The sequence below is a fragment of the Aotus nancymaae genome, unplaced genomic scaffold, assembly GCF_030222135.1.
Source record: "Aotus nancymaae isolate 86718 unplaced genomic scaffold, 86718_ANA_hifiasm-v0.15.2.pri h1tg000040l, whole genome shotgun sequence".
In the NCBI taxonomy this organism is placed as follows: Eukaryota; Metazoa; Chordata; class Mammalia; order Primates; family Aotidae; genus Aotus; species Aotus nancymaae.
This window is the reverse complement of record NW_026988454.1, coordinates 61,828,700-61,853,632: the sequence shown is the minus strand read 5'-3', so window position 1 is coordinate 61,853,632 and position 24,933 is coordinate 61,828,700. Positions and strand designations below refer to the sequence as shown.

Below are 24,933 nucleotides of genomic sequence, written 5' to 3'. Positions count from 1 at the left end.
ATTCTTTTAGTGTAAAAAGGGTAACAAAATTGGGGAAGGGGGTTAAAAAAAAAAAGCAAAAAAGATCCTAGGAGTTAGTCGTGGTCACCAACCGGGCATATGCACCCCTGAATTTTCAATTATCAGCCTGCACAATTAGACATGTTCCCTCAGTCTCCTCTTTTGTGATTATAAATCTGGCTTTGCAGATAAGTTAATTTGAAAATCTGTATTTAGAGCAGCTTTGAATCTGAAGACAGACTCTTTTTGGGGGGAGGGGGGTGTCCTCAATCTAGTTTTCTAAGCTACCTAAAACTAAAGTACGGTGATTCTAAATATTCCCCCTTCAGTCAAGAAACAAAGAAAAAAAGAAGGAATACTTGAGAACCCTCTGTATGCCAGAAACCTTGCTAAGGACTTTTCCTTGCATTTTCATTATTTCTCACAATTCCCCATGAAGTAGATATTCTTTCCTTATTTGTGGACATGGACATATTAAGGGAGAGAAAAAAAAACTTTACCAGGGTAACCAGTTAATCTAGTGGCGGAGCTGAGATTAAAATTCAAATCTGATTTGAAAGGCTATGGTTATTGTCCCGATATAGCCAACTGTAATTAAAAGGAACTATTTTTTTTCTTAATTTAATGATCCCTATTTCAATCTGCCATGTCTCCCCTTTTATAGACTAAATTTACCTAATCTCTTCAATAGTAAAACAATCACACACAATACTTGTTTTTTTAAAGTTATAATTATCAATAATTCAAAATGAAACCAGTGATCAGTTAAAAAGCAAACAAGAGTTCTCTAATCTTAATCCTGCACAACTGACTTTTGAACCTAAGAGTGAAAAACTGATCCATTTGGTCAACAGCTGCAACTGTCGAGAGCTTTCAGAATCCCAGGACCACCATTCAAAAGAATAACTACTCTGAAGTTTATGTTATCCACAAATATAAAGCAAAGCAATCAACAGCTTCAAATCCACATATCTTATGTTATTCACTTCACATTCTGCTTTCTGGTCCACAGAATATGACATACTTTGCCAAATGCCTCACTGAAGCCCAAACACCGATCAGTTTAATAGCCTTATGAAAAAACGAAATCAGTTAGTACCACTGGACTTGTTTGTTCCGTATGGTTTTCTATGAGCTCACTGTGATGGTCTTTTTGCTATCAACTTGGCCAGGCTAGTGTCCCTTGTTAATCAATCAAACACAAATACAGGTGTTGCTGTGAAAGTATTTTTGTAGATGGGAGTAAGGCCCATAATCCATTGACTTGAATGAAGAGAAATTATCCTGGATAATCTGGGTGGGCCTGAGTCAATCAGTCGAAGGCCTTAAGAGCAGAGCTGAGGCTTCCCTGGAGCTCTGAATGGATCACGGCCAGAAAGCGTTTCTTAAATGCTCCCTTTTTTCTTCTTCATATTTATTCTTGGCTACAGTATCTAGAATTTAGTTTTTGAGAGCCTAGTGTCCCTCTGTACTGTTTTCCTTCTGGAATCCCAATCTCTTGAGTACTCTCTTCTCTAAACGCTAACATTGCAATAATAAAATAGCAGGGTTGAGGGGAAGATAAGAACTGAGAGGTTGGGGGAAAACAAAGAGGGATTCCGTGAGTTTTGCCAGCCCTTGAAAGTTTCATTCAAAGTATTATGATCCCTTATTAAAGTGGATATAGCAACAGTCCAGTATATAAATATGTGGATGGAATTTTCTCTATATTTGGAAGATGTGTGCAGAATAACAGCACCATAATGTCTGATGTCATTGATTCTTTCAGGCTCAATCTTAAAAGGTTTGCTCAGTTCTATGATGACCTATGTTTGCAACTCAAGTGAACGATTCCTCGGTGGTGGTTTGCCTTGACAGAGAATGAAAACACTTTCTTGACACCAAGATCGATGTTGGTGTCAAGAAACCAGCTTTTCTTTTTTCTTAATAGAAAAAAAGTACTCCATTTTATTAAATGGATATGTATTTAACTCTAGGAAAAAAGTTGCTGACTTCATTCTGCTATATGTACGAATGGTGCTCTGTGGTATCTAATGTTAGGATGCAGATTTTGCCAGAGAAGTTTAAAAATGAGGCAATGCTCAATCAGACAAATATTGTCATATCACAATGTAACACAGATTAGAAACTAATGAGGTAAATACATTATTACAGAAATGCACTTAGTATTTTGAAAATCTGTGTCAACCCTCTCTAAAATATTATTTTGCATTAACTAAAAGATAATGTAATTAGCTTAGTATCTGTTCTTATCGGGGTGCCAGCGCATCTGATAGGATTTCTGGGCCTGGGAATTTTCAGCATAGTAAATTGTGCAGCTGAAAAGTTTTTGTGCTTGATGATAGTGCTGGTATGATAGATGATGGAAGAGAACAACATTTAAAATGAGACATCTCCACCATTTGTAACCGGCTGGTTCTACGCTTATCATGATATGTAAAGCTTTGGCAAGCAAATACAGGCTGTTATATTCCTAAGTACTGAGGGCCACTCTACTGATTACGTTAATCTAACCAATTCTCCTTGGTCTAATAACCCTTGCCTGTGACAGTTTGCAACATTATGCCTTTTTTGTTTATTTCAGAGACAGGGTCTAGCTATGTTGCCCAGGCTGGTCTCCAACTCCTGGCCTTAAGTTGTCTTCCTGCCTCAGCCTCCTGAGTCCTTAGGATGGTAGGTATAATGCCACCATGCCTGGATGCACCATTAAATCTAAATAGTTATAGATCAAAAGGGTCAAGTTTTCCTTCATGCTCTTCATGTGCAATACTCACAGGATACTTTCACACTATGTGCAGAAAGTGTGGCTAATCCCAATCTACAGCGAAAATGGTAAAGGCAACAGTTTCATTCCATTTTCCCTCATTTTATGGAATGCTAAAAGAATACGAAATAAAATACTAAAAGAAAAACAATCAGATGAACTGACATTAATGTGGTAGAATAGGAAAAGGTCTTGGGAAATCAATATAGCAAAATAATTTTTAAATGAAGTTTCTTGGAATAATTATCTGTGTCTGAAAAATAACTCACCAGTGATGCCATTGGATTCCTGCTGTAGGTCACAGTACCAGAGTCGGTTTACTGGATCACATCCCTCCCTTATTGATAACAAGACATAGCAGCCATCATCTGATAACTAAAAAGCAAAAAAAAAAAAAAAAAAAAAAAAAGCACAGGGGGCTAATTAGAATATATTTTTGGGAGAATATTGTTGAATATTAAATTTAAAAATTAAGTTAATTTTCAAAGGCAGTGTCTCTGCCCCAAACTCATGATCTGATAAGAAAGTTATCAGAATAAAAACACAAATATCACTTTTATCTTATTTCACCCATAATAATAGTTTAACAAAACACAGTGAATTATTTTAGTTGAAAATATCAGTAGAGGTAACTGAATGTCATGACTTCAAGGTAACTTTTATTTGAATTTCTATTTTTTAAACTGAAAATATGTGCAATCCAGCATTCTGAATATAATATCCTTGACTTTAAAGTTTCCTCATGGGTTGCATAATTTAAAGTTTGTTGTTCTCGGTAAGAATTAGCAAAATGGGTGTAGATGCAAGAAATTCACTCTGGTCCACCCTGGTCACATTGACAAGTTTCTACTGAACAACTGCTTATGCATATTTTTAGTCCCTTCTACCGCAAGATCTCAGTAATGAAAGGCCTATGCTTGGAGACTTTCCTTTTTAGTATAAAACAGCAGACTCTTAGGTAGCAAAAAGAATCCTGATAAAAAAATCTAATATGAAAAATACATTATTACTCCGAGTTCACAAAAATTGATATGTGGTATCAAACTATATATATTCTTTTGCAATTAATTTTTTTCAATCAATATAAGTCTTATAATTAGTCCATGTTGATATGTATAAATCTAGTTCATTCATTTTAACAGCTGTACAGTATTACAATCTAGAAATACACCACCATAGGATCCATCATCCTACCCACAAGCATTTAGATTATTTTTCTTACTATTACAAATAATTCTTCAGAAAATTTGTTGAACATGTTTGTGAACTAAAATGCTTCCCAGTGTATATAACGAAGTAAAACTGCTCAGTGGTAGGATATGCACATATTCAACTCTATGAGACGTTGCCAAATTATTCTCCACAGTGGTTGGTACCAACTTACACTCTTACTCAGCAGTACTGTTTGAGAGTTCCTTATTATGAGGGTTAATTTTATATGTCACCCTGGCTAGGTCACAGTGCCCAGATGTTTGGATGTTATTTTCGATGTTTCTGGGAAGTTTTTTTTATGTTTTTAAATAAGATTGCATTTAAGTGAACGGACTTAAAGTGGATTACTCTCCATAATGTGAGTGGGACTCATCCAATTAGTTAAGGCCTTAACAGAACAAAGACCGACCTCTGATGAACAGGAGGGATTCAGCCAGCCAACTGCCTTTGGACTCAACTATATCTTTTCCTCGAGTCTCCAGCCTGTGGGCCTACCCTGAAGCTTTGGGACTTACCAAGGCTCCGCAATCACATGAGCCAACTCCTTAAACAAATCCTCTCTCTCTATGTATACATACACATACATACAAACATCCTAGTGGTTCTTTTTCTCTGGTAATAAGTGTTATTCTTTCATTTGCTCCTTCAGTAAACATTTGCTAAGCAGCTATTTTGTGCAAGACATTTTTCTAGGTGTTAAAGATACATCGGTAAACAAATCGGGAAAAAACATTACATCTATTAAGGGAGACGAATACATAAATAAGGAATTATGCAGTATATTACGATAAATGCCATGGAAAACATGAACAGGTCTGGGTAAGGGAGACAGGATGTGGTGGGCAAGCTACAGTTTTTTTGTTTGTTTGAGACTGAGTTTCGCTCATCACCCAGGCTGCAGTGCGGTGGCACAATCTTGGCTCACTGCAACCGCTGCCTCCTGAGTTCCAGCGATTCTCCTGCCTCAGTCTCCTGAGTAGCTAGGATTACAGGCACATACCACCACGCCCAGGTAATTTTTGTATTTTTAGTAGAGACAGAATTTTATCAGGTTGGCCAGTCTGGTCTTGAACTCCTGACCTCAGGTGATCCACCTAATTTGGCCTCCCAAAGTATTGGAATTATAGGCGTGAGCCGCTGTGCCCAGCTGAGGCTGTAGTATGAAATATGGCAATCAAGGTAAACCCCATTAAGAAGGTATCTTTCCACTGTTTTCTGACTTGCACTGTTTCCACCGAGAAGTCTGTGTCATTTCTTATCTTTATTTCCCTGTATGTAATGTGTGTTTTCTTCTCTGGCTGCTTTTAATATTTCGTTATCTTTGGCTTTTTGAACATTGATTATTCTGTAATGGGCTTTGATGTAGTACCCTGCTTGAGATTAATTAAGCTTCCTGAATCTGTGGATTTCTGTATTTTATCAAATTTTTTACACTTTTGGCCATTTGTTCCTTATGTATTTTTTGTCCCCTCACCCCTATTCTAGAACTTCAAACATATAATGTTATATCATTTGGTACTGTTCTACAGGTCAATGAAATTGTGTGCATTTTTGTTTTAGTTTTTTTTTGTGGTTTAGTTTCAATTGTCCTGTCTTCAAATTTTGCATTTTCTTTTATAGCATCTTAACTGCTGTTAAGCCCATACACATAATTGCTCATTTCAGAGTTTTATTTTATTTTCTCTAGAAGAGTATGTGGTTCATTTTTATATTTTCTATTTCTTTGTTCATTACATTAACACTTAGTAAAGATCTCGAAAAAGTATTTTTTATGATAGCTTTTTGAAAGTCCGTATATGTTAATTCTACTCTATGTTATTTTTGGATCTGCTTGAGACAGCTGTCATTGAAGGTTTGGTGTGGTTCTTGCAGTGAATTTTACTGCCCTACCTTTCTGATGACTGAATCACTACAACTGACTTAGCCATCATTTATGATTGAGGTAAGGTGACTCTGAACACTAAGCTGTGAAGAGTCTGTCTTTATTTAAAGAACAAGAGAACAAAAGCATGAAGTACTATTGATGCTGCTTTCAGTTATGTTAATAAGATTATAATTGCAAGGTTGCTGATAATCTTAATATAGGATGGTTTAAAAATAAGGTGGAACCAAAATTCTGAACACTGTTTTGTTAGTCATGTATATTAAAAGCATAAGGATAATAAAATGAGTAATTCCCAAATCAATCAAAGGAGAAATACCATACAAGGAGGAAAGAAAGGAAAAGCAAGATGAATATAAGGTTCGAAATTAAAAATGTGGAAGCCGTACGTCAACAATAAAAATTAACGGATATGGAACAGATTTTTAGATTGGTTTCTATTGACTATTTTTCCTCATGGCTATATGTTACATTTTCTTCTTTTCTAATGACTTTCCTTTTTAACTGGATTCTGGACTTTTGAACGTTGTCTGGATTTCCTTTATTTTCTGGTCTGCCTGTAAAACATTTTACAGCAGTTAATTTGTTGGCAGATCAGCTTGATCCATTTAAGACTTGTTTTCAAAGCTTTGTTGGGTAAAGTATACAGCACTACTGCTAAGTCATGGCCTCTCTAATTGAATACCCTGGGTGTTCAAAGTTGTTCCCCTCTGACTGGTCAGAATGCGAAAAGTCTCCCTCCCAGTCGTTTTAAACCTTTGGGAGTTGTCAGCTTACAGCCCCCTAGTATTTGTTCTTAGCTTGAATTATAAAGTGTCAGTCAGTGTACACACTGCTTAATAGCCAAAAACATAAGACGAGTCCAAGGAATTTCAGAGGCAGAAATCTCAAGGCAGAGTTCTGAAACTCTTAGTGGATAGTTCCCTCCTTTTGTTACTCTGCCCTGAAAATTCCAGTGGCTTCAGTCTCCCCGATTTCTAATCTTTGAATCCTAGTTCAGTGGGACTATAAAACTCTGAGCTTCTCCTTCTGACAGAGGCCAAAAAATACCTCCAGGAAGAAAGCTGGCTGACTGTAGGACTTACCTTTTTCCTGGATCAGTCTGGGGTGGCCTGCTGATCAGTATCTGAAAACAGTTGCTTTGTCTATTTTGCATAGTTTTCTAGCTGTGTACAGCAGGAAGACTAGTCCAGTACCAGTTATACCATCATGGCCAGAGGCAAAAATCTATCATTATGTCTTAAACAAGTCTCTTACAAATGAACAAAATTTGAACAAACCTAGTCTTTAAAATCCAATCTAGAAATTTGTATTTTGTATGAATTAACTTTTATTGTTGACTTACGGCTTCCACATTTTTAATTTTGAACCTTTTATACATCTTGCTTTCCCTTTCTTTCCTCTTTTTATGGTATTTCTCCTTTGATTGATTTGGGAATTACCCATTTTATTATCCTTATGCTTTTAATATACATGGCTAACAAAGCAGTGTTCAGAATTTTGGTTCCACCTTATTTTTAAACCATCCTATACTAAGATTATCAGCAACCTCACAATTATAATCTTATTAACATAACTGAAAGCAGCATCAATAATACTTCATGCTTTTGTTCTTTCGTCCTTTAAATAAAGACAGACTCTTCACAGCTTAGCGTTTAGAGTCACCTTACCTCAATCATAAACGATGGCTAAGTCAGTTGTAGTGATTCAGTCATCAGAAAGGTAGGGCAGTAAAATTCACGGCAAGACCACCACCAAACCTTTGATGACAGCTGTCGCAAGCACATCTAACGAGTTTTTCTCAGCATTTCTGACTGTGCTAAATAGCTGGAGCAGTTTATACTTAATCTAAAGCAGGAAGTCCCATGGTACATTGCTGTTACAATGCCAATTAAGTCAGTCCTCTTCCTTATAATTCTCTTCATCGCAATCCGGAGGTGTTCCATAGCCACTAAAATTTGTTAAACCGGAAACAATGTTGAATTTTCAAATGCTCAAGGTCTCAAGTCTCAAAATCATTTGTAAGTAATTGTTGCCCCAAAGCATACAGACTAGAAATATGCCTTCTTCCACTTAAATTTAATCAACACACACTTAGCTGCCCCACACTCAGACTACTGATTTTAAATTTCAAGGCAATTTAAAAGAAAAATTTTGGAAATAATTGGAAGGGGAAGACAAAAATCCTGTTGATGTGGGAGGCATGTGACTGTTAACAGAATAAAGTCATTTTCCTAAAAGCCAGATTTTAAAAAAAGAAAAGTAGAAAAGCAGGCAAGCCAAGAGCCCATGAGTCCTTCACGGAACAGTTTGAATTCAGGTTCAACAATACTATTTTTTTTGTTTTTCCTTTAAGTGCTAAGATATCCCAGCTAGAATAATTATGCTCTCCAGAAGCAATTAATCTGATTCGCAAACACGGATTTTTTCTTTTTCAAAGATGCTGCAATAATATTAGCCTGACCAATTTTGAAATAATTCCTAAATTCACAAATTCCTAAATTTGTGCTTTCATGGCTTCCTTCTATTTTAAATCTTTATTATTTTAAGCAAATCTTCCTTAAGTAAAATGACTTAACTTCATGAAAATCTACCATTTATGTAAATAAAACATTGACAAAAACAAAATTATAAAAATTACTATAAATGAAACATTTACACTGCTGATATTAAATCCACTGCTTGCATTCCAAATAATACCAATAGACATCTAGGCTAAAACTCTACCATTTTCATTACAGTCAATTTTTAATATGTAGGTTACTTTGACAGTCTACTTCTGCAAAGTCATCTGTTGAATTATGTTTACAGTACTGATTACATATAATTAGAAAATGCTAATAAAGAAGAAAATACTAACATCTGTATTAATAAACATATTTGGACACAGGAAAAAATCTAGATGTACAGAGAGCGTGGTATCCTACAGATGGGCTAAATAACATTTGGTCATTCACTGATACTACGCTTTTCATTTTCCATAAGCAGACAAAAACCTGAGAGTTTATTTAAAAAAAAAAAAAAAAGCCAAAAGCCACACCCCCACGCTCCTTCTCTGGTGGGTGGCAGAAAGGCATGTCTCCTGAAGGTGGGATGAGCACTCATCTCCAGTTCACTCTTCCCCCTTGCCTTGGCTACTTTTTCCTGGCATGGTTTCCTCATATTTAACTTTTCTTTCCCCCAGAGTGGAATTGAGGTTCTTAATGAAAGGGGAAAGTCACTCAGCTTGCTTTGGTTAAGGGTACTTGAATATGCCACTAGTCACTGTAAAATGGATCTTCTGGGTGGTCCAGCCCAGTTTTCCAAAAGAGCCAACTACCACAAGCTCAAAGGCAAAGGTTTTTGATAAAGTATATTCCTGTGCCAGAGTGGATGAGGTTGGACACAGAGACTATCCCCAGAAGTGGCTGATCTTAATAGAAAAATCTCGGTCAACTTCCCATCCCCAGTCAGCTTCTCATCTCCCCTATCAAAGGCACAATTTAACACCAGCCATCAACTGCTGCAGTCCACTATTCAGGGCAGTCACAGCTGGGGTGTGTATTCCACCAGTATTTATCAAGGGTCTACAAAGTGCCAGCTGCTGAATCAGGCTCTGGCACACATAGATCAATAGGCTAGGACCTTTAAGAACTCATGCTCAAGTGGGAAGGACAGACTGACAGATACAGACACACACAGAAAAAGCCACATGTTATAGAACATTCACAGCAATAAGTACAAAGTATGATGGGAGTGCCAGAGAGGGGCATCTACGGGGTGGTAAGCTGGATGGAAAAATAAATTCTGAGAAGGCTTTGGGGAACTGATGGCCCTTACATGATTATTAAGAAGTAGGATTCCCCTAGTTTCTTGAAATTGTCTGTGCTTAAAACTCAAAGGTTATACTAGTTTATGTTACCTGGTACAGAGAGCTACGTCTAACATATACTCAAGTACATACGTTCATTCTCAAGTTTGTATCTCACCGACAGACATCAGCATGTGTAGTGGATGCTGTGTGGGCTGCACTCTGGGGCTGAAGCCCTCATTTCCCAGCTGATGGGTGTTAGGAGCAGACAGCTCTCAGATGAGAATCTCTCCAGGTCTCATCCTCAAGTTGAAGACGCACCTCTCCCAAGGTCATGCATTCTTTTGGGTTCATCCACATATGACAACTGGTTAATGTAGGTTTATAAAGGCCTGGACCCCTCTCCCTCCTGTTAAGACAATGCTGAAGAGCTCACCTAGCTTGAGGATTCCTATAGGATTTTCTGACACCTCTGTGATGATTGCATCACAGTTCAAGTTCTCCCTCTGCTGCCTTTGCTCGCCATACAGGCAGAGATTTTGAAATCTCTACCATCAAACTTCCAGTACACAAATTTCTATCTCAGACTCTGCTTCCCAGGGAAGCTGATCTGTGACAGCATGTAAGACATCGATAATATCCTGTAAATATGCACTGTGTATAACAGCACAGCACACAGCTACTGTTCTTCCACTCAGTGTCCCTGGAAGCCCCAACAAACAGTTCACTTCTCCCTGCCCGAGTTCTGAATCAATTAGAAACAGAACAAGAGCCAACAGATGGAAAACCGAGATCTCAACTTTAATGCTGAATAAGTACACACTTAAGAATGTGGCTTAGTGCTGTAAGGCAGCTCATCTGTGAACTCCCAGCCTCTCTCATGTCTAGTCATTGAGAAACCAAAATTCAGTGAAATTTCTTGACAGCGAGGTCAGAAGAATGGAGAAAAAAAGTGTTTCCCTTTCATCTTAGTGGTTTCTTACCTTGGCATATTTTATGCTAGCCTAGGGATACCTCTCTAAGTCCTGGCTTCCACTTTTGAAGATGGAACCCAGTAACAGCCATCATACTAATTTACATTTATCAAAAGGTAGGGCATAAGGTATGGGGGTATTGTATTTTATGGTTTCATAAAAGAAGCCACATTAATTCATTAACAATTCTACTTTGTGTATACTGTGGTACTAGGCTACACTAAGACAGTCCAAGAAAACTCTCACTAGACATAGTTCAAATTGTTAGAGTATGTATTTTATACTTTACTCTGTTAGGTTCACATGTACTTGTCTGACACAGAGTTCACAACACTTAGCATATTCAGGAATAGAACTCCTACAAAACCACAGAATTTAGAGGAATAAGTAGCAACCAGAGTACTTTGCAGGGAATCTAGTCCCAAATAAATGTTTTTATAAAATGTCTTCAGTTAATGCCTCACCTAGGTGTGATGGTGAGTCACTCAGACCAGAGTCTTGATCAAGCTACTCCATTTCACAAGGGCATCGGCTCTACCATTGTGTCATCTGAGGACTTCACACACACACATACATATATACACACATATACACACCATATATGTATAAGTCTTCAGGATAAGTGTGAAATAGATACTAATATCTCAATATGGCAATCTCTCTGGAAAAATGGGTATATATTTTAAACAATAAACCTATATTATTATTATTAAAATGAATCTGGCTACTTTCAGTCTCAATACCAAACAATTTGAAGAATACCTGAGCTTTCCAAATTACTGAAATAAACAAGCCTTTCTTCATATTGAGACCATTAACAGAAAAGCATTTAATGTTTTAAACTCCCAATAATTTAACTATGTATGAAGTAATTTGTCCTTAAAAGCAACAGAACACAAAACCTAATATTTATATATATATAGAATATGTGGACTTACATCAAACATTTTTAAAGAAAAACTCAAAAGCTATTTTATGCTGGAGCAAGTAAACTCCAGTAGTGTGGTGGCGTATTAAGCAAATTTTCATGGCCATGACATTTCTTTAGTATATATATTTTTTTGTCTTAGAACCTGACAAAAAAAAGGCGAAGAAAGTTTTTTTATTATTTGAATCTACGTGCACTTTCAAATTGAGGAAGGTATTTTCTTTTATATGTTGTAATAAAAGAATTAGTTGCATGTAAAAAAAAAAAGTATTCTAAAAAGCAGTGACACTTGAAATTGTCCTGGAAATTAACAAAAGGAGTAAAAACGGATCTTAATAGCTTTGAGAGTTAATCATGCTACTTTCAGAGCAGGAGACTTTACCAAATTTATTTTATATAAATCTTCTGAATTCCTTTCATAATAGTTTGAATCAGAGAAACATCCCTTTAATATTATTTTTCCAACACTTAGGAAAACTTTTAAAACTAACCACCTACAATGATGACTTTTCATATATGAAACTCATTTATGGATTTGTAATAAAAATAAGAGGCAATGCCAGTAACAGACATACAGGGGAGCCATAAGCACAGGTGAGTGTGCATTAATAATTTTAACAAATAAAGTTACCCAGCTTTCCCAGTACAGTGTGGTACTACAGCAACAGAAGAAAAAAAGAAATCAATCCAAATACTGTATGATGTGTTGCTTGGTATGCCAGAAACAGATAAAACGGAAAATTCTAAGAAAACAAAACACATACAAAATAAAATAAATAATGTATGTCTTGACATGTACAGGCACTACTGTTTCTAAGTTACCTGGTTGTTTGCTTGGTTGATAAATTTGGTTATTCAAGAATCTACTGTTTGGGTCAGGTGTGGTGGCTCATGCCTGTAATCCCAGCACTTTGGGAGGCTGAAATGGGTGGATCATTTGAGGTGAGGAGTTCAAGACCAGCCTGGCCAACATGGTGAAACCTTGTCTCTACTAAAAATACAAAAATTAGCTGAGTTTGGTGGTGGGCGCCTGTAATTCCAGCTATTCCGGAGGCTGAGGCATGAGAATTGCTTGAACCAGGAGGCAGAGCTTGCAGTGAGCCAAGACTGGGGCACTGCACTCCAGCCTGGGTGACAGAGTGAGACCCCATCTCAGAGAAAAAGAAAAAGTATCTACTGTTTGTCTTATTTTTTCCTTTGCTGAGCAAAACAAGTGTTCTGTAGAAAAGTGACTGATCAACAAATCCAACATGTGTACTAAAAATGACTCCTCCTGCAGGATTGTTTTATGTATGAAGAGCAACACAGCCGTCTTGCTTTACTCACATCCAGTTCTCTAGTTTGGCTTCCTGACTTTTCTGCCTTCCCACCCATGCTGCTGAGATTTTCCTGTGTGCTAATCAGCACAGTGAATATTACCATGTAAGGCAGTGCTAATGAAAGGAAAAACAGTGGTGGACGCAAGGCAAGGGCTTACTAAGTGCTTGGGGAATAAATGTATGGACTATGCCAACTAGGAAGAGGATTACTGAGCAGTTACTGGTTCAAGTCAAAAACAGACAACCCTCGAGGGGGAGGGGAGGCAGAGATCCCCCCCAGGAACACCACTGGACTTTCCTGTGTCTGTTCTGGAAGGTGAGACCCTGCTGGTCTTCATGTGCATGAACTTCCACAGGGGATGTGGGAAGAGTAAGGAAATTAACATTCTCTGTATTCCTACTATAAGTCAAGCAGCAGCCAACACACTTTATATGTTAACGTATGTGTAATATATATGTTTTTAATTACTGGGGATCACAGGTGAACATATAAAAATGGTTTATGAAGATATGTGACAGATATTAAGATTCTGGATTACTTTTGGAAAAAAAAACATTTTCAAGAATTAGGTATAACAGAATTAGGTTCTCAATACAGGATTTAGCGAGATAATCACAAAGAAGCAGGGCATTTTCTTCTTAATCCTTTCTAAAGGGATGATGCATTTTCACAATCTTCATTCTAGAGCACCCTCTGCTGGGAACAGTGCTGCAAATGTTTGATTTCTTTAGGATTTTTACCCCTCAAATGCTCACACTTCACTTTAAAACAGAGCTTTGTGGGAGTTTTTTTGTCCAATAGAACACAACAATTTCTATCCCGCTATGAAACTGTCTTTCAAGTAAAACCTCAAAGTCAATATTAAATAACGGGCATCTCTGCCCATCAAAGCCCAATGCCAGCTGTTTCATGTTACACCCGGGGGCACGAGGGAGCTCCTGCTCCTAAGCTCCAGCATCCTGGACATGTGCAGGAAGAACTGAGTGTGGGAGGCTGCCTGAGGTCCTTGGCTGTAAGTAAGGAGGGCAGTGAACACAGCCTGTACTTCCAGGACAGAGATACCCATGGATAAGCCTTCCTGTGGGTCAAGAGGTCCCCAGGAACCAACAGGAAGACAGCTGGCCTCAAGTCATCTTGAAAGGTCCCTGAGGAAAAAAAAAAGTGGAGGAAGGAAAAAGAAGTCTGAATCTTGAGGGAATGCTTCTGGGAGCAAAAGCTTTAGGGGCAGGCAGGTTGTGCAGAAGGTCAGCCGGAGTGTTTATAACCCACATCAGGGAACAGCAAAGTATAGAGGTTCCTAAAATTGAGGGGATCTCTCTACAAAAGGATGGCATAAGGAGAGCTAGAATCTGGACACACATCCTGATTGCAAGCAGCCAAGAAAGACCAAAAAGGACAGATCAACAAACAATTCCCAATAAGCAAAACTCCCATTTCCCTTTTCTTACTTCTCCTCCCTGCATGGCTACTGGGGAAACTAATATGATGAATATGCAAGGAGAAGGGCTTGGCAAACTTGAGCTGGGTAGACGGCAAAAGCATGTAAATTGGAGAGAGTGATATTTTGTTTTGGACTGCAATAACCTCTAACAGCAGTTCCAATACCCAAAAGTGTCCAAAAGCAAGGAGTTCTGCCAGGTAGAAGGAAGTCATCCTGGGAAGACATACTGTCACATCATGACTGAAGGTAACAGTGGGGAAACTAAAGCTGCTTCCTGATTGGAACTTCCTGAGATCTGCCTGATCAAGGCAAGAACGACCTGTCCATGCAGGAAGGCAGAGGAGGTATCTGTGAAGAAAGGAGATGAGTCATGAGAAGATTGCATCTGGAAAATAAAGAGAAGTTCTCAGTGAACTTGGACTGCAGCAGCCGAAGGGGAGGTGGACGGCAGTGAGCCAGAGAAATCTGCACACCTCCACACGCACAACCAGCCTCTGCCCAGAGGGTTCCTCCACCCACACCCACAAAACCTGCATCCTGCTCCGTGTTCCATTTCTCTCACACCCAGCAGCTAAGTTTTCTCCCTAGAGGCTAAGAGATGCTGTGATAAATCCTCTGTCCAGTTTCAGAGCTGAAAAAGCCATGGAGGAAATACAAGAAATGAACTTGGACAGATTAAGTGACTTGCTCAAGGCCACAGACAGAACTAGAATAAAAATTTCTGTTCCAATACACTCCCCTCGCTATAACACTGGCTCTCTCATCATAGACACTATAAAATGTGTTATCAAAATACTAGGTTCTATGACTGTAGTAAAAGGAAGTACTTTAAAAATAAAAGCAACAAATGCAGCACATGTCTTTGGTACATGGTTGAAAAGAAGACTATGGCTGGGCACAGTGGCTCACACCTGTAATCCCAGCATTTTGCAAGACCAAGGTGGGCAGATCACTTGAGGTCAGGAGTTCAAGACCAGCCTGGCCAACATGGTAAAACACTGTCCACTAAAAATAAAAAAATTAGCCGGGCATGATGGTGCAAGCCTGTAATCCCAGCTACTTGGGAAGCTGAGGGGAGAGAATTGTTTGAACTTGGGAGGCAGAGGTTGCAGTGAGCCAAAATCATGACACTGCACTCCAGCCTGGGAGACAGAGCGAGATTCCGTCTCAAAAAAACAAGAGGACTATTGCTTTTCTCTAAGATGCAAATCACTAAATAAAGCCTGTTGAGAAACTGCCTCACTTCCGATGAATAGCCTGAGTGCTAATGTGTCCACCAGCCCTGGGTGCTTCTGGCCCAGCTGGTTCTACAGTGTACCTGTTTCTTGGACTCCCGTGGCTTTATCACACTTTTTAAAGGACACAAGAAATTCACACCTCAAGATTTTTTTCATGATCTAGATTTTTCTGAGTGAAGACTTGGAAATGGACTGTCAATTCAGGTTGGGCCTGAGGCTTCTGAGGTGTCGCACCAGCAGAACTCTAGAATTCATGTTTAAGTGACAAGCGTACTCCACCATGTAGCAAGATGGTCCTTTTACTCAGAAGGAGATCACACACAGTTGGGTTGGGAAAGGAGGAAGGAAGGAGCTCACCTAGCCAGCCAGACCTGCCTGATCAGCCCTGGTAACTGGTGGGATAACACCAGTCACAACAAGACCACTCACATGGCTGGAACACTGCTTGAGGAAAGTCTACACCCATTTTTTGTTTACAGAGCCCACTAGTTTTCTCATAGACTTTCTCTGCATAATTCACTAAATGGGGCCCTGATCCAATAAAGATTAAATATAAAGGACTCACTTTATATTGTTCCTTTACCTTTTGTTTTTTTTAAGCAACTTAATTTATTATTTCTCTGCAGTAGAGATGCATCCCTTTATTTATTGCTCTTTTTTAAAGTCATTACCCCCGCCTCTACTAAAAATACAAAAATTATCATGGCGTGGTGACCCACACCTGTGCAATCCCAACTACTAGGGAGGCTGAAGCAGGAAAATTGCTTGAACCTGGGAAACAGAGGATGCAGTGAGCAGAGATCGCACCACTGCACTCTAGCCTAGGTGACAGAGCAAGACTCAATCTCGAATAAATAAATAAATAAAATAAAATAAAATAAAGTCATTACTCTTATTTTTATGTGCCCTTTCCTCTTGACCAAGGAGACAGTGTGCATGCATAGTGGTTAAGAAGATACAAGCTGTGGCCCTAATAGACCCAGCAGGCAGTTCCAACTGTGGACTTGCAAGATAATTACCCTGGTAGGTATTTTATTTTCTTATGCATTCCTTCTCAAACAGTAGTAAAGATTATATCAGATAGGTTACGTAGAGTGTGCATCTATTGAAAGAATGGCAGAAGGATCATCTAAACTACTTAAATTTGCTTTTCATTTGCCTAGGTAGTAGAAGCGACTATACATGTTTAATGCATGTGATATATTTCCACTGTATTTGTAAACAGTAGCTGCTCACAGCAGCATTACTCATAACAATGCTGTGGAAAGCAATCCAAGTGTCCAAGGATGAATGGATAAACAAAATGTGGCACACACATATACTGAAATATTGTTCAGCCTTAAATAGGAAGGAAACTTTGACACACGCTGCAAAATGGCTGAAGCTTGAAGATGTTAGGCTTAATGAAGTAAGCCAGTCACAAAAAGACAAATACTGTAAGATGACATGTATATGAGGTACCCAGAGCAGTCAAATACAAAGGGACCAAAAGTAGAATGGTGGCTGCCAGGTGATGGCAGTGCTGGGTGGAGAGGAGTCAGGGAAACAGACAGTTACGGTTCACAGGGTGGAGTTTCCATTTTGTAAGATGAAAAAGTTCTGGGGATCGATGAGGATAATGGTTGCACAACAATGTCAATGAACTTACTGAACTTGTAAGTTCACTTAAAGTACACTTCACTAAAGTACAGCTTGTAAAAAATTATTATAAGGGTCAATTTTATGAGAGATACATATAATCTAATTTTTTGCAGCATATTTATCTTAATTGTATTTCAATCAGATGAAGGTAAAAATGTATACTATTTCATATCTATGGTATGCAGAAGCGTTAGGTATAAGGAGAAGCTGTAGAAGACAGAAAATTTAGCAGAAACAATCTCCAAATGGATCTCAGAAAAGCCAGTAAAAACAAATCTGTAAGAAAAATGACAATAGTAACTGCACAAGAAAAGCTGGTAGAATGGGAAGTTAGATGTGAAAGAAAAAGCTTGAAAAACAGACACATTTTAGAGTAATAAAATGTCCTATATATTTATTTTCAACACATTCTACTAAAATCTGGCAAACTTTTTCTATAAAGATCCAGAGACAGTCCATATTTTCAGCTTTGTGAGCCATATGGACTTCTTTGGTAATTACTCAACTCTGCAGTTACAACTTGAAAGCAGGTGATAATGGGTGTGGCTGTGCTGCAAAAAAACCTCTTATTTACAAAAACTGGCAGCAGGCCAGATCCAGTCCAGTGGCCGTAGTTTTTGTCAACTTCTGGTCTAGAAAACCCAAATAAATAAATAAAAGGACAATCTGGAATACAGAAGATCAATTCCCATGGAATAAAATACCACAGATTCCAGTTTTGCTCCCCAAAGAAGTAGACCTAGGAACACAGTTAAAATTTAGAATGTCCTTTCCTAACAAACTGCTAATTGTTTTTCAATAGAAGAGGTAAGTGTCTTGATGAGCTAAAAGTTTGTAGTAGATTCCTCATTCCCATTAAAAATGAAATAACATCCCACCCATGACAAAACATTCAGAATGCTTCAGTAACAAGAAATGTTTCTTAGTACCCAGAAATGAACCAACCAGAGCCAAAGTCTTACTCCAAGTATCCCTAAGTTTCTTCAGAATTGATTCTTAAAATACAGAATAAACTCTAGGCCAGTAACTTAAAAACCTATCACTTCAAGAGGTTGGTCCCTGCCAAGACCCCCAAGGAATGTATGAATATTGATGAGAAAATGTCTAAAAGATACTTATTTTAAGGTAAAAACAAGTAAATAATATGTATGAAAAGAGCACAGTTGTGTAAAAAAAGAAAAGACACACACTTTCTTTTCCCCATATTCTCACTTGTATGTACAGAGAAAATTTGTGGAAGGCTACTATCTTCACCTCTGAGAAGCAGGACTGTGAGTTTTGAAAGATTCATGTTTTACCTTACTAGGTACTTTTATAGTTTTTACTATAAGTAAAATTACTTTTTTACCCTCAAAGTATTACTTTTAATATTAAGAATAGGTTTAGATTGCTGTTAAAAGGTTTATTACCTCCATTATTAAGAGTCAACGTGAATACCAATATTTTTAACAAAAGAATATTCACTCATGGGACTTCTACCACCCATAAAGGTCACCACATAATAAGAATATTTTTACACACATCCACGAAACACAGTCTTTGAGGGTAAAATTTCACAGCTGTACAATACCTCCGCTCCACCCATCCATTTAGGTTCATCAGGAAACTCAGCACACAAAGTATCTTCTGACTGATCGGTTCCCAAGACATGGTAGTAGAGCTTTTGGTGGAGATTGGTGGACGTCTCTGTACCTGGAGGAGTTAAAAATGTACACTGAAATGCACTTGGCAATTTTAAGAAAATCAATTCCTCCCAAATTGCAGAATGCTAGAAACATTTAAAAAGTTAAGTAGTTGGTTGCAGGATACAAGGTTAACATATAGAAATCAATTTCTTCCCTGTCTACCAGCAATGAACAAGTAGATTTTGAAATTAAACACAGTATGTTAGCACCTCCAAAAACGAAATCTTTAGGTATAAATCTAACAAAATACCTGTAAGATCTATCTAAGGAAAACTGCAAAATTCTGATGAAAGAAGTAGAAGAACTAAATAGATGAAGAGCTAGTCCATGTCCATGGATAGGAAGACTCAATATTGTCAAGATATCGGTTCTTCCCATTTTTGTCTATAGATTAATGAAATCCCAAACAAAACACCAGAAACATAGACAAACTGATTCTACGGTTCTTCCCAATTTTGTCTATAGATTAATGAAATCCCAAACAAAACACAGAAACATAGACAAACTGATTCTAAAGTTTATATGCAAGGGCAAAATATACTGGATAACCAACATAATATAGAAGGAGAACAAAGTTGGAGGACTGGCACTACCCAACTTGAAGATTTATTATAAAGCTACAGTGATCAAGATAATGTAGTATTAGCAAAACAACGAACAGATCAATGGAACAGAAGAGGGAGCCCAGAGACAGACCACATTAATACAGCTAACTGATCTTTGACAGGGGAGCAAAGGCAATATAAAAGATCAAAGGTAGCCTTTTTTAAAAATGGTACCAGGACAACCAGACATACACAGGCAAAAATATGAATCCAGACAAGATCTTAAACCCTTCACAGAAATTAACTCACAATGGATCACAGACCTGAATGTAAAACATAAAACTATAAAATTCCTAAATATACAAAGAACTCAGCAATAAGAAAACGAAAAACCCAATTAAAACCTGGGCCAAAGCCCTTGACAGACACCTGACCAAAGATACAGAGACGGCAAACAATCATAAGGAAAGATGCTCTATATCATATATCATTAGGGAAATGTAAGTTAAAACAATCAGATATGGTCGGGCATGGTGGCTCACACCTGTAATCCTAGCACTTTGGGAGGCCAAGGCGGGTGGATCACCTGAGGTCAAGAGTTCGAGACCAGTCTGACCAACATGGTGAAACCCTGTCTCTGCTAAAAATGCAAAAATTACTTAAGTGTGGTGGTGTGCACCTGTAGGCTCAGCTACTTGAGATTCCGAAATAGGAGAACTGCTTGAACCCGGGAGGCAGAGGTTTTAGTGAGCTTAGATCACGCTACTGCACTCCAGCATGTGTGACAGAGCAAGACTCCACCTCAAAAAAAAAAAAAAAAAAATTAGATATAACTATACATTTATAAGAATGGCCAGAATTCAGAACCCTGATAGTACCCCATGTTGGCCAGGGTGCGGAACAAGAGGAAATCTCATCCATTGCTGGCAGGAAGGCAAAATGGCCTAGCCATTCTGGAAGAGTTTTGGAGGATTCTTACAAAACTAAACAGACTCTTAACCACATGATCCCACAAATCATGCTCCTTTACCCAAAGGAGTTGAAAACTTGTGTCCAAACAAAGACCTGCACACAGATTTTTTATAGCAGTTTTATTCATAAGTGCCAAAACTTGGAAGCAACCGAACGTTCCTTCCGTAGGTGAATGGACACACTGTGGCACATTCAAACAATGATTATTCAACACTAAAAAGAAATGAGCCATCAAGCCGTGAAAAGCCATGTAGGGAACCTAAATGTGTTATTAGTAACTGAAAAAAAAGCCAATCTGAAAAGGCTACATATTGTTTTATTCCAATTACAGGACATTCTAGAAAAGACAAAACTATAAAGACAGCAAAAAGATCAGCAATTGCCAAAGATTGGGGTGAGAAAGGAATGAATCCTTGGAACAAAAAGGATTTTTAGGGCAGTGAAGCTACTCTGTATGATACTACAACCCTGGATACATGTCACTATACATTTGTTCAAATCTATGGAATGTACAACACCAAAATCAAACCCTAATGTAAACCATGAACGTGGGTGATAATGATGTGTCAATGTAGATTTACCAATTAAAAACAAATGTACCACTCTGGTGGGAGATGCTCACGATGAGAAGTTATGAATATGTGGGGGCAGGAGGCACATGAGAAGTCTCTATACTTTCTTCTCAGTTTTGCTGTTAACTTAAAACTGTTCTAAAAACTAACCTTTATTTTTTTAAAAAGTTAAGCATCAGCTGAATATCAACCTGAAAGTAATTCACTCCTATTTGTTGATTTTGGAGACTACTTTGAGGTTGAACTTCTTTTTTCATTATGATGATGTACCAGGCTTTCAGGGCAAGGAAAAAAAAAAAGGTAAGATACTACCATAATGTTAAAAAAAAGCTTTATGGCACTTAAGTGACTGTCATTGAGCTTTCAGGAACACTGGTAAGAAGCACATGGTAGGAACTGCTTAGCTTCATTTGTAGGGTTCTCATCATAGCCTGAGAGGGTACTGAGACCCTCTCAACAAGAGTGCAGCAAAATTACAGCTAGAAGAAGCTATCACAATTACTAATCATTATTATTTTGAGCCACTGAAAGCTGATGGTAAATAATAATTTATGTTTTTTATGAGTTAACATAATAACATTGTATCTAACATGAATTAGCCAGTCACACTTTTCTGTCTCCCAGAACGTGGCAATAACTAACATTTTCTAACTCTGGGGCACTCTTAGGCAGCTAATTTCATTTCCAGAGCACAGATGTCTTTCTTTGGCCAACATCCTTGAATAAAAAGCCTACTTTTAGCTTCTCTTGTAATTCACTGGTGAATTTAAAAAAAAAAAGTCTTGATGTAGCCTAATCAAAAGGCAGAAAAAACTAAACACAGCCAAAAGAGAGGAAAAGCACTATAGCCTTATTCCCAATTCAACTGGGGGCAAAACAGAAAAGAGAGCAAGAATATTTAAAGATGACAAAGATACAAGTCATGGTAAGAGGACAGCATGTACACTAGAAACACTGGAGTAGCTATGCTTCTTGCCAGATCCCAGCACTCCAGCAAAGCCTCTGTACCTGAGCTCCTAATCTCTAACACAGAGACTGTAAAACTCACCTGTAAAGACCAACTAACCTAACAAGAAAATGCTACATACCACATAGAAACGAGGGGTAGCAAAAGGAAGAAAATGACAGCTTGTACCAGTAAGATACAAGGTACACAGCCCTTCCTATCTGGGAAAATTAGAAGTGAAGGAGGAAAGGAGAAGGAACCACTTGAACACAAAAGGACCTTTGTGCAGTTAAAGAGGAGAACAACAAAGGTATGTCCAGGAAGTAACGGAGAAAAGTATCAAGATAAATGGCAACCAACAGGTGACCTATAACTTCTGATCAGAGGAGAATATGTGATTACTATGGTAGGAAAGTTTTATAATCACTCAACATCATCGAATAGTTTGGTTTTGTTTAAAAACTCATATCCATAATCCCTTTAGGAGATATAACACATCTATAAGGGAATGACTGACTGTAATAATGATCCCAATTTCCCACAGTTCCCTGTATCTATTTCTCCACCCGTTGAAAAAGGGCTGGCCCTCTGACTTGCTTTAGCCAACGCAAGCCTAGGCATTAAGAAGTCTGTGTCTTTCAGCTCCCCCTCTTGTAATTCTACTGAGTTGCCACGTGAGCAAGCCTAGGCTAGTCTGCTAGTCATCCCAGCTGAGGTCCCAGATATGTAAAAGAGCCAAGCCAAGATGAACCAACTGACCTGCAGCTGACCACAGATACACGTTAGAACTCAGCTAAGCCCAGAAGACCTACCTGGCCAACCCACAGGCTCAAAGCAAAAATAAATGGTTATGACTCTAAGCCACTACATTTTGGTACGGTCTATTACACAGCAAAGCCAACTGATACAACACCCTCTGAGAAAACATGGTTCTGGACCATACAACCTTTATGTTGGGTTTAGCATCTCTTTTCAGTCATGTGAAGTCAGACTTCATTTTGTGAAAAATGTGCTTCATCTGAAGACTTCACTCACCATCACTTTTTCCATCCTGTTGCGGGTATGAGTTGTAGAACATTCCCTTCCCATCATGGGTCCAGGCCATACAGCTGAACTTGACTCTTTCAAGCACATCTGGAAGCTCTTTGGCACCATCAACTTTCATGAACTTGATCGTCACCCAGTCTGAACCACTGGCACTCAGACCATAGGCAAAATATTCACCATCTTCACTGAACGCATAACCTATGGGACACAGGAGAAATCACCCAATGACAAACATGGGAACACAACTCCACTGTCCTCCACACCATCTGACAAAGCTCTCTTTCATTCTCTTTCATAACACGGGAGGTAGAATGTGGCAACAAAAGGAATAAGAATCTGGTAGTGAGGAATCTTGGGGGCTCAGCCCAGGTCTTACAGGAATTACCCTTATGACCTTAGACAAGCTTCCTAACCTCTCCAGGTCTTAATTTGTCTGTAAAATGAAATATTGAATTGTATGCCCACTAAAATGCTTTCATTTTGAAATTTTTGTAATTCAATAGGCAGTTCAGTTAAAAGCAGAGCTCATCTGGGACTTCTGTCATATTTTATTTATACTCTAAAGGGAATAAAGAGAAAAAAGAAACTGCTTTTAGAGTAATGACTGAATTATGGCACATACCATATAATAGAACTAAATTGTAGCCGTTAGATAATTTGGGGGATTGTTTCCAAACTATCTAAAATCTCTTGTTACAGCCTAATTATCAGGGCATTTCTTGTGCACAAGGATTAATGTTGACACCGTCTGACCATCACAGGCCCAGGTAAATAAAGCCTGAGGGTTTGCAATGAAGGCTTCCGGTATGCACATTCCACAAGATACTGAAAGGAAAAGCAACACGTCTATAGACTGTTGTGCCACATACAATCCTTAGGGCCCTGATGGAATGTTCTAACCACTATGGAATGTTTCCTGCCAAATACTTGTGTTTCATATTAGCTTTTATAATTATAACACATCTATATATGCAAGTATGTAAAGTATTTGATAAAATACCTCCTACTGGAGACTCTGACACCAGAGATATCCTCTTAGGCTGTTTGCTTAATGTTACTGGGGACTGAAAATTTTAAGCTCAACTATTATCAGAGGTTTCCTATTCTTTTACATGAAATTTCAATTAATGGGAAATTAGTTTAACATTTCACAGAACCTACTCATTAATCATTGTAAGTCCTATAAAGTATCCAGGTTCATATGTATGTAAATGCAGAAAAGAGTCTAGAAGGTGATGGGAGGAAGAAACATATTCACCTTTTATTCTACATAGCACTGGAGTGTTTCAATTGTTTATATATATATATATATATATCAGAAAAATTTCAGAAAAATTCAAATAAAACCTTTTGACTTGAAATGTATGTTTAAAAATCATATACTATGAAAAGAATCTGAACGTTTACTCCTATTGTGATAACTTCCCTATAACACCACTCTTAGAAAACTCAATAACTGTTTGAGGCAGGTCTCATGCCTAATTTATCTTCTCATCCATCAAGGCTTTGTCCATGGTAAACATTCCATAAAGAAGTCACCTAGAAGAACGCATTATCGGAGTGGGAGTTAAGACCCTGTTCCTCCGAATGGGTTGCAAGATAGATCCTTGTGGAAACTAAGTGAACTCCTTTATGGGATATGTTACTTCAACAGAACCTGTATATTAAATTCACTTAAAACTAAATGCTCAGATTCATGGAAGAACATTCTTGTCAAGCTGGCGGATGTATTATTTTCAATACTGGTTTGATAAAGAATCACTGTTTACATACACAGCCTGTTCAGAGGGAGGGGAGGGTAGACCACTGAACGAATGAACCATGGTTAGAAGTGCTTGCATAAAAGGGCTTTCTTTGCACAGGTCTGATGGAACCGGGCTCTGTAACTCCCATCTCACTGATTACAGAGGACTTTAGTGTTCCAATTTCTCAATTTTAGAGGGCCATACCTAATCCTATGTTTTTTTTCTAAAAAA

At 38.1% G+C, this 24,933-nt stretch overlaps 1 protein-coding gene across 2 annotated transcripts in view; it reads right to left on the bottom strand.

Moving 5' to 3' along the window:
- PREP (prolyl endopeptidase) overlaps positions 1-24,933 on the bottom strand; it is a 124,077-nt gene that overhangs the window by 71,801 nt on the left and 27,343 nt on the right. For both annotated transcript variants that reach the window (XM_012438443.3, XM_012438444.3), the window contains 3 exons: positions 22,946-23,155; positions 18,761-18,882; positions 3,034-3,139 (listed from right to left, as the gene is read on the bottom strand). In XM_012438443.3, the coding sequence (XP_012293866.3) occupies positions 3,034-3,139; positions 18,761-18,882; positions 22,946-23,155 (438 nt within the window). The remainder of the gene's footprint in view (positions 1-3,033; positions 3,140-18,760; positions 18,883-22,945; positions 23,156-24,933) is intronic.